Source organism: Protopterus annectens, chromosome 5.part0 (genome assembly GCF_019279795.1).
Source record: "Protopterus annectens isolate FY-2018-M chromosome 5.part0, PAN1.0, whole genome shotgun sequence".
Taxonomy (NCBI): Eukaryota; Metazoa; Chordata; order Ceratodontiformes; family Protopteridae; genus Protopterus; species Protopterus annectens.
Window position 1 is genome coordinate 243731712 of NC_056735.1, and position 11185 is coordinate 243742896.

Genomic DNA, 11185 nt, shown 5'->3' on the forward strand with positions numbered 1-11185 from the left:
AATAAATCTGTTGACTATAGATGACATGTAACATTTATAGTTTTAGTCAGGATGCATTCAAAAATACGAGCACTATGGATGTGCTACAATCTTTCTCAAGGACTTTACTGTAATTGCAAACCCCTAAAGGAGAGCCCATATAAGATGTATCATCTAATCATATTATTCCTTATTAAAAAGTTACTAGCATATATTATGCAAATATAGTTCCATCATATCTTCTTGATTTGTGATTCATGTAAATGGGACTATGGCTTTTCTCAAATTATACATTCTCAGACTCACTGTGACTCTCCTTCAAACCCCATAAACGTTCTTGACACTCTTCTAGATTTTAAAAATGAATGTACTTTGGACTTTCACAAACAAAAATGCATATGCTGAAGCTGCTCCATTGCATGGAGGGATAAAGCCCTAACTATGGCCCAGCCAACTTGGATTTGATTAGTGGCTCAGGTGACCGAATGAGTGGCAGGGAGGGGTGGATGTATCCACCCTGGGGGGGGGGGGCAGCTCGCAGGTGATGCTCCCTAATGGAGGTGTATTCTGAAGAGGGTAGTTGCCTCAGATGTAAACAGTGAGTGTGGAGGAATGGAGAAAGTGAAAAGTTGGTAGGGCCTATAAATTAAAAAAAAAACACTACAGAGAAGCACAAAGGACTGAGCCCCCATGATGTCCTTATGATCCACGACCCTCCCTGGCGGAAATGGAGTAAGTTTGGAGGAGGTCGGAGGATACTGGAGTAGAAGTGGGGCACTGGGAGCTGGTGTGGCATAAATTAGATCCAAGGGGACCAAAAATTCTGCAGCATATACAAGAGAAGGACATCTATGGGTATGGTAAGATTTTACACAACTATTCTATGTCCTTCTATTCATATGCTACAGTATTCATCACATTAGGGAGGATGCTAAATCTCATGCTTGGAAAGGACTGGGAGGAGGAGGAGCAGTGGCTTTTTCTACAAATCCATGTAGAATCACTCTGGCAAAACCAGCCCTGGACCTGGAGATGACATAAAGCTTGTAATGTTTAGTTAATGTATGAACAAAGAATGGGATAGCTGCCTCCAGGATAGAGCCAGTGTCTAAGTCTTTAAAGAAAGCCCCAGAGGAGGAGACTGCCCTAGTGAAGTGTGCCCTCACTGGAGAAGAAAGGCTCTTACCATTAGGTAAATGACAGAAGGAGATAGCTTTAGAAATCCAGGTGGAGATAGTTTGCTTGGAAACTGGCTGACCCAGGGCCCTTGGGTGGTACGACATAAACAGGCATTCAGATTTATAGATAGTCAAGATTGTATCTGAGTTGCCTGTGCACATCCAAAGTGTGCATAATTATCTCACTGGGAGTCTGAGGAAAAGGAAAAAAGGTAGGAAGGTTAATAGACTGATTAAGGGATAACTAATTTACCATCATCATCAGCCCCCTTTTTCCCATTTCTTTCTACATGGGGTTGGGGTATCATGTTAACTGTTGCCACCTCTCTCAATTTAGTGGCACACTCCTGCCTTCTTCAAAACTCATGCCTGACTGTTGCAGATCTTTCACACAATCCATCCCCTCTTTGCTGGATGTCCTCACTTCCTCTTACCTTCTTCCTGTCTGTTCCCATTTCCAACTCATTTACCACCTTGGGCATAAATAAAAGGTTGGTGCGTAAGGATACCCTGTCTCTATGAAAGACTTGTGAAGGGGGGATTGGACATCAGAGCTTGTAACTCAGAGACCCTTCTGGCAGAGGTAATGGCCACTAGCAGAACTGTTTTCCATGTGCAGTGTTAAAGGAAAGAGGAGCCTACTGGCTCAAAGGGTGCCAATGTAAGCTTCTCTAACACAAAACTGAGATCTCAAGGAGGAGGGATTGGTTTCCTTTGTGGTCTAATATGAAGGATGCCTTTAAGGAACAGTTTAACCTCCAGCCTAGAAGCTAAAGGACAGGCCATACTCAGACAGGCTGAAATGACTGAAAGGTGAGCCTTCACCAAGGAATAGGACTGCCCACCCTTCATCAAGTTACACAGATAATCTTAAATATCATAACATGCAACTACGTCACCAAGCTCTATATCCAATCTGACATCTCTTGCTTTTAATTGTGTCTGTCCATGAGAATTGTGAGTCCCTACTAGGGAACACTACTAAACCATTGTACATAATCACTTTGTTTTATATTTTCTAATGTTATCCAACTTCTTGTGTAATCTATGTAAGTTTGTCTATTTGGAGCTTTTCTCCCCAGGCCTCCGCTGAAAATGGACACATATCTAGTCGGACTATCCCAGTAAACAAATGTAAAATAAATAAATAAGATAGGACAAAACTACTGGGAAATCCACTGACAGTGCCTGTAAGTCCTTCTCGCAACACCAGATGGAAACCCTTTTCCATTTGGAAACACAGGACTTCCTAGTAGTTGGTTTTCTGGCCTTCTGCAGAACTTGAAGCATTTCTTCTTAAAATAGGTATCTTAAGGGGATTAAAACCCTTTCACCCACAGAACCAAGTTAAGGGTTGACAGCTGTGGAAGCATTATGGCTCCATTGTCCTGTGTGAGTAGATCCATCCTAACTCCCAGGCATGTATGGCTAGTCTGCATAGGACGTAAGACTTTGTACCCATCTGCTTACTGATGTACCAAAGGGCTGTGGTTTTGGCTGTGAACCACTTCATCATCCCTGGAACAAGCTTGGTTTTGAAGATTTGTACTACAAAAAGAAGAGCCCTCATCTGTTTTGCATTGATATGTTCCTTCATCTGTTTGGAAGAACAAACATCTCTGACCCTCAAATACTGAGGAGTCACACCCCATCCTGTGTCTGAAGCGTCTGTGCATAATTCTAGAGAGGGAAAGGGTGGTTGTAGGGAAGGACCAGGGTTTTTGATCACCTGAAAGATCCACCAATCCAATTCCTTTTTATGCAAGGCAGTAGTGGAATCATGAAATCCATTGGGTGGGAGTGAAGCATCCAAACTGTCCTTAGGGACTATTGAATGTTCCTCATGTGCAACTTGGCCAAGGGAAGCATGGGGATGATAGATGCCATGAACCCCTGGAGGCGTAGGAAGTCCCAGGCCATCAGAGACTGAAGTGGTAAGATGCTCTGGAAGCAAAAAGTGAGGAACAGTACCTTTTCTGTGGGTAGTGAGGCTAACATATTGTTTGTTTGGATCCTGCAGCCCAGGAAAATGTGGCCTTGTGAAGGGGTCAGAGAGGACTTCAAGTAGTTTATGGTGAAGCCTAGACCCTCCAGAAGGGTTATAGTGAAGAAAATATATTCCTGAAGAAGGCCTGGGGACTGGGCTTGGATAAGAAGGTAATCAATATAAGGGAAGATCTAAATTCCCTGCATTCTGCAGTATGCTATGACAGGAGCCAAAGATTTTGTGAAGATCCTTGGTGTTATAGAAAGTCCAAAGGACAAAGCACAAAACTGAAAATGCAAGGAAGCAACAGAAAAATGTAAAAATTTCCTGACCTGAGGGTGAATGGGGATGTGAAGATAAACATCTTTTATGTCTAAAGACACCACAAATGCCTGAGGAGAATGAGCGGCAGAAGAGAGGGCAAAGTCAGCATTTGAAAGGAGGGGACTTTTAGAAAGGAATTTAAATGGGAGTAGTCCAGGATGGGTCTCCAGGGGTCATCCTTCCTGGGGACCAAAAACATCCTGTAGTAGAAACTTTTCCCTTGTTGGGAGGAGGGGACCTCTTGAATTATCCTGATTAAGAAGATCTGAAATGACCTGAGGGAAGAATATCAATTGATCCTTTGGTGGTTGTGGGATACTTCTGAAAGAGGGGGAAGTTTTCCAAACCATGAAATATCCTCTCTGTATGATGGAGAGGACCCAAGATTCCTGGATGACCCGATCGATTTGAAGCAGCAAAAGGGAGAGAGAGAGAGAGATGAAAGGACAGGGGAGTGGATGGCCCTGGAGCCAGATAGTCACAGGCTACCAGGCTTAAGTTGGGACTAAAAGGGCTGTTTTGTAGCTGGAGTGGATGGGGCAGATTTAGAAGAAGCTGGTTCCTAGTTCATCTTTTACTTTTAGAGGAAGAAGGCAGGACAGGCTTTCTCACAAATGCGGTCTTTGCTGGATAGTTCCTTTGGAACCTGGCGACTGGAGAAACAAGGATATGCTTCAAGTCTTGTTGCTCTTTACTTTTTTTCTGTAAAGATTTGAAAAGGTCTGCCACCAAGCTACCAAATAAGGCTTTATTGTCTAGGACGCATCCATCAATTTGGCCTTGAAGTCATCAGGCAAGGGTTGTAGCCTGAGCCAAGACTATCTTCTCAGGACTGACCCAGAAGCCGCTGCCCTAGCTGATGCATCAGCAGCATCATAACTGCACTTGATGTAGTGCCTAGTTACCTGAGCAGAAGAGTTGAGGATAGCTGCCAATTTTGCCTTAGCTGGAGAGTCTGGGAGGTCTGAATGGAGTTTCCCTGCATTTGAAAGGAGAGCCAGGCAGTACATGGCCATGTGTGTCTGGTAATTAACTGCCTGGAAGGCTAGAGTGGCAGAAGTGTACAAATTTTTCCCAGTCTCTCCTTAACCTTGCTCTCTTTATCAGAGGGTAATAGAGAGGAGGATGGAAGCAATTTGAAGGCCTTCTCAGCTGAAACTGAAATGGTAGCTGAGTCAGCAGATGGGGCTTTGAACAGGAACTTGGAGTGCTCAGGTACCTTGTAGAACCTGTCTGGATGCTTGGAAGCAGGAGGCTGAGAGTCTGGACACTGGGACACAGCCGTGAAAGCATCCAGGAAGGCAGGTAGGAATGGAGGAATGGAAGAGTGGGATGGAGAATCCATCTACAGGAGGTCATAATACCTCTTTTGGATATCAGAGACTTGGGAACAGTCCCACTTGAAAATGACTTTCATTTTCCAGATAGCTTCTCCATAGGAAATATCCTCCCCAGGGGAATCTGTAACATAAGATTCCGCCTCTGGGGAGGCATACCCTGGGAGGGAAGCTATTTGGGTGGAGTTGGCCAAGGACTCCTCTCCTGAAGATTCTTCCTCATCTGAAGAGGTATCTGTAGCTGTCCTCCTGAAAGCAGTGGAAAGAGAGAAGGCCTGCAGAGGGACAGAAGAAGGTAATGGCTGGTGCAGACCCATAAAGTCATTGAAAAGGCTTTGTGAAAAAGCCTGCCAATCAGGAGTTTGCTGCTGTGAAACTACAATAACATGCTTTGTCTTTATTTTCTTCTTTTTAGGGGCTTCCATGTGGACACCTGCACTTCCCTCATGGACGTGCTGGTAGGCTACTTCGGGACTTCCCCTGCGTTACCCACTAAAGGGACATCCACCACCTCTGGTACAACCTTTGGAAGTTCAGGCCAAGATTTCTTGGTCTTTTTCGCTAGGGTTCATCCAAAGGACTCAACTTCACCTCCATCTCCCATGCCAGATACTTAAGATGTTGCTTGTCAAAGAAAAGTTTGAGCAATGCTAAGAGTTTTTGGACAAACTACTTACAGATATTGTACGTGGTGTGGTGGTGGTCTGGGCCTAGACAGAAGAAGCACAGGTTGTGGGTGTCATTATGTAGAATCTACCTTCCACACTGACACCTGCCCTTCCCAGCTGACATGAAATCACCCAACAAACAAGCAGCAGCAGCAACAACAATATATGAAAGAGAAAAAAACCCAATGGGGTACTTATCTGGTACACAACTGATCTGGCGAGCAAATGTCTGGAACAGGCAATCAGACACATGGCAGAAAAGTTCTCGTGTCAATCCATGCTTTATACCTGATGTCTCTTTATTGCTGATGTACATGGGGTGATGTGCGGTGTAGCACGTACCACGCAGTAGCATGTAGACTTTTGTATAATGGCTGGAAGTACGAGTCACTTGGAGGCGGACTTCCTAATGTGATGAGTATTGCAGCATGTGACTAGAAGAACATCAGGTGGATAGCTTTCCATTTTTTCCAGATAATGCTTTTCTTTCATTATTACTTCATCTCTGCATTGCAGAATCCATATGCCACAAAGCACTGCACTCATACATTACTCACTTACTCTTAGTTCACCTGATATTACTACAACAGTTTCATATGCATGTTTTGCATCTCCTCTGTGTTAAATACTATACTTTTTTACCTCTTATTTGCATCTCCTTGCATTTATGCTGACTCTTATGTTTTCTTGCTATTTAGATTTGCTAAGTCTCGCCATATCTATTCAGTTCTTTTTAGCATGTGACCTGTCTTGTACATTGTTGTGTTATCTGCATAGAGCCATAATTTTCCTTTTTGTCTGTATTAAGAATTAAGATTTGACCACTTCCAGAAAGGTGACAAAGTTTGACTGCATCCAGAAGGGGGTTCCTGAAGTATCTCACTAATTTCAGTTACACTTTCTTCAAAATAAATGATTTTCTAATAGTATCAATGTCCTGTTGCATAATCAATAATTGTAGCATTTTATATGCATTTTCTCTAGAACTTTCTTCTTTGGTGCAAAACATTTCAAATATTTACATATGTGGGGTAATGTCACATAATTTAATCTGATGAAAGTTCTGATCGATTAGTCTTTCTAAACAAGTGGCCCATTTTTAAGGTGAGACCCACGGGGCTAGAGTCTCCACAAAAACAAGAATAAATAAAATAGAGAAGTGCAAATATAAACTACATACTTACTAGCAGAATAGTTATTAGCAAAATAAGACATATTTGTACATATATACGTAGATATATATATATATATATCTGGAGCATTTCTCCCCGGGCCTCCGCTGAAAACAGGCTCTGTGTTACCTAGTCGGACATTCCCGGTCAACAAATGTTAAATAAAAAATAAAAAATAAAAATAAAAAAATATTATTGTACACTGATTTTGAAGGCCAACAAATGGCATGGAATATTTACTACAATATGTTGGGTTCTATGGGTAGGTACTGTAATGCCTGCCCAACACCAGGATAAACTATATCCATAAATGTGAAAATTATTAATACCGTCCATCTCCTTACTCACTTCCTTACTTCTCTCCCCATACTTTCTCCCTCTACGTATACCATAAGTCTGTTTTTCTCTTACTATGTATTGCAATTCCTGTTTGTATTATACTAACTTACCTTTAATTTCTGTTTAAACTGGCTAAAATGTCCTTATTAAATCATTGTCATATAACTTGTATCTATTCCTTATCAATGTTTTCATATTATGTCTAATCTGATATAATTATTTAAACTGTATTTATTTTTTGTATTACCTCCACTGAAAAATGGGCTCCTACCCAGTCAGACATTCCTGGTAATCACATTTTTTTTTTTTGGAGGGGGTTGTCAACTTCTGGCTGAGGAGATGCCATTCTGGGGGACTGCTCAGTTTGTCAGATGATCTTCAGACAGGTAAAAAGGTAAAAAAATATGTTCTTGGTGAAATTCTACACATATATCTGGAAGGAAATAGGAAGCATGCATATATGGTTAATGCTTGTGGTTATGGCAATTATACTCAGGTTGTGGAAATCAGGTCTTGAAGATATCTGCAATCAAACCCATATCTATCAGAATAGACTGATCAAGCTTGAATAAGCAATTAATGTGCCAGCAATACAAGGATAATTAAACTCTATAAGATTTTTATTCTGCCTAGGAAATCCTTTGTATAATGCCTGCATTTTCATTATGGTTATAACATTCATTTGCTAGTGTTTAAATTATGTTTTTTTTGCTTTTCTGTTCATTTTTACTGTTTGACACTATGTTGTAACTCTTGTCTCCTTAAAGACAAGTTTACAATCTAAAAAGTAAACAGTGTTCTTTATTTTTGGGGAACAACAATATTATAGTCAGCAATCTGGCTACAGTAAGTCTACCAGTTATTGCCATGAATATCAACACATTTGGAATATTATTTTGCAATCTGTTTAACTCCTACCACTTAATCATAATGTATGCTTTATAAGGAAATGGATTCATAATGATGCAACAAAAGCACTTTCTCTGAGGGCAGGTAATTCAAAGCAGTTACACTGAAAACCACTTTCAGCAAACTGAAAGCACAATGTTTTTACAATGGGAAGAACCTCCGTACTCCCAGTGTATTGGGAACCCCCCCCCCTAACCTAACGTATACTAACCATGTGCTTGCACAACCATAGGTTAAAGGGTAGAGTCACATTTTACTGAAAGTGGTTTTCAGCATAAGTGTTTCACACTACCAGCCTCAAACTAGTTCCCATCAGAGAGATGTCATTTTAACATGCAACCATGTCATTTAATTGCACACTGAAGTACATTTACAGAAAATATTACTGTATTACTGTTTAATGTGGTACTTAGATCTTGTGCCTGTTAATGGTTTTGTGGTGAAGGTTTTCTCTTTCTTTTTTGGTGCAGGGTTGAGGAACTCGGGGTGCTTGTACAGGTTTTGGTAGTTTGCTTAATTTTTGAACTGCAGAAAACGTTTGATTATCTTGCTTTCAACATTTGATAGTGCAGGCAGTGAGCAGGGGGAGTTTTTCTTTCCCCTTGTGTTTGCTCTTTGTGTACAATGATGCAACAATAAAGTTATTATACCTATTAAGGGGTATGGCAGCAAAGACTGCAACATTTTTTGCAAGGGGTAAGGTTATAAAGACTATGACAATTCTTATTTCATTTTTGATTGATACTGATGCATTAGGTATGCTGATGCAGATTTTAAAACCTTGTGGATCACAGTTATTGTGTCTCTGATGTGTTGTTGTGGATCCTTGTGTGATCTGACCTTGGAAATTTGTCACTCAAACATATGAGATAGGAAAAAAAGTAAGTACTAACAATTTTATGACCTTATAACTATTAGACAAATACATGAAAATTACACAAGAATAAAAAGGTGACAAAGAGCAAGAAAGAAAAAAAAAACATGAATGTCACTGCTGTTGCCTAGGAAAGGTAATCCACTTTTTGGTTCACTTGTTTCATATAAACAAATGGCAAATGATATGTGGTATAGGGCTCAGAAGTAATAATTTTTTGTCACCCTTAAAGTATGGTTCTTGCAACAATATAATGTCAGAACATCAGAGAGTAAGTCATTTCCATCATTTCTCAATCTGAAAAACATAAAGGGTTATAATGCTATCATGCGACTTTTAGAACATAACTGACTCACTCTCAGGGATATGAACATCCCGTGGCAGTGGAATTGTGGGACTATTGTCATTCAGGTCCATCACTACTACCGTAAGTGTGGCTGTTCCTACCAATCGTGGAGTCCCCCGGTCAGTTGCAGTCACTACCAACCTGTAAGATATGTAAAGAAATAACACATTACATCAAGAAATGAAGAATGTTTCAAAGTAAAGGTGTTTCAAATACCTGATTTCAAAAATCAATATCAAGTTTCAGAATTAAACTCCATATCTGAAGGCAGATGCAACAACCGCAGCAAAACATCTTGCCTAAGCACTATCTGTTTACTGCAGAGCAGTTTTGAAGTCTTCAGAATTATATCACCTTACTGAGTCAGCTTGGCTTTTGTCCTTTCAAACATAGCAACAAGACTTCAGCAGGCATACAAAATGTAAAAGCTGTCTGAAATCAATGCAAAAAAAAATGAAACCACTAATTGCATTTCTTTTCTAATTAAGCAATCAGGAAAACTTAACTTATATCAGTTACCTTGATTAAAGCAAGTGTCCATTTAACTTTTATTTTTTCATTTAAACCAGGTGAAAAATTGCCAGCAAATTTTAGCTGCCAAAATAGTTCTTTATTGTTTGACAATTCTATATCCCAACATTATTCATTTAGCTTAACTTTCTCTAAAACAAACAAAAAAACATCTTTTAAAATTCTTACATTTAATGGAATGTTTTTACAAAGCATTATATTCCTCTTTCCTTTTAATGGAATAATTATGGCCCCTGATCATTTTGTTCTTCTACCAATTTTCCTACACAAAAAGAAGAAAATACTTGGGAAATCGCCACACAGACTACATTAGCGGTCACAGTTATCATGCATGTACAATGAGCTTTTCCTTGCTACACTACTATGAGATTCTCTACTGTTTGGATCTTTATAACTGGGACATTATATACTTGCTTGCCTTGCATCCACCACACAAGCAATTCCTTCCTTAATATCCTTAACAGTATAGCACCAGCTAGAAGAGTACGCTAACCACCAAAACCCAGGTAGACAAAACTGCACACCACCAAATTAGGAATACGGTAAAACAACAAGTCAAACTTGACAAGAAAAAATATTTTACCACACTACAGAATAAGCATTAAACAATCCTCAAGATTTCTGGAGTACTATAAAAAATGTTCTCAATCCTGGCAAAACCTCAATCCCCCCCCCCCCCCACCCAACCTAAAAGACAAATTAGGCACAACAGTTGAAGAATTCAACAAGTACTTTACAGAAAGTACACTATTGCTAACAAAAAAACAGCACCCTAAACAATAACTCCTCTAACCAGCCCCCAACGCCACCTAAATCAACCAACAATAATATTCACTCTTTCTCACTTCAACCCATTCCCACAAGCACCATGGAGAAATTACTAACCAAACTCAAGCCCACCACATTAGCAGCCGATAGCTTACCAGCCAAATTCCTAAGAATATCAGCCAAAGCAATATCCTATCCAGTTTCAATACTCATTAATCGATCCATCTCAGAACAGTACGGCCCATCTGTTTGGAAAACTGCACACATTCTACCCCTACATAAAGGTGGTAATTCAACTGAACTATCAAACTATAGTCCAGCTGCAATCCTTTCCCCACTTTCTAAGCTATTACAATGTTGTGTAGATTCCCAACTTCTATAGTATCTCTCTAACAATAATCTACTTGCTATATCCCAACATGGATTTAGGCCCAATCATAGCACCACAACTGCCCTACTTACTTTTACTAACACTGTCAACAAATTCAGAAATGATGGAAATATAATGTTATCAGTCTTTCTAGACATGTCAAAAGTTTTTGACACTGTCTCCCACCATAAACTCCTGGATGTTCCACACAACCTCAGCATTAGTCCTTCTACACTGGCATGGTTCCAGAGCTACTTATCAAACCACCAAAAAGCAGTTAGATGGAAAGATGAACTATCCCCCCTACTCCATTCACATTAAGTGTCCCACAGGGTCCCATACTTGGACTTTTAATCTTCAGTATATTCACCGATGATCTAAACACTGCCAGCTCCAATGTCTC

General features: G+C 40.2%; 1 protein-coding gene across 1 annotated transcript in view; it reads right to left on the reverse strand.

Annotated features, from left to right (window-relative positions):
• Positions 1–11185, reverse strand: part of DCHS1 (dachsous cadherin-related 1) — a 935819-nt gene that overhangs the window by 34606 nt on the left and 890028 nt on the right. The window contains exon 18 of the mRNA XM_044072218.1: positions 9124–9254. Coding sequence (XP_043928153.1) covers positions 9124–9254 — 131 coding nt within the window. The remainder of the gene's footprint in view (positions 1–9123; positions 9255–11185) is intronic.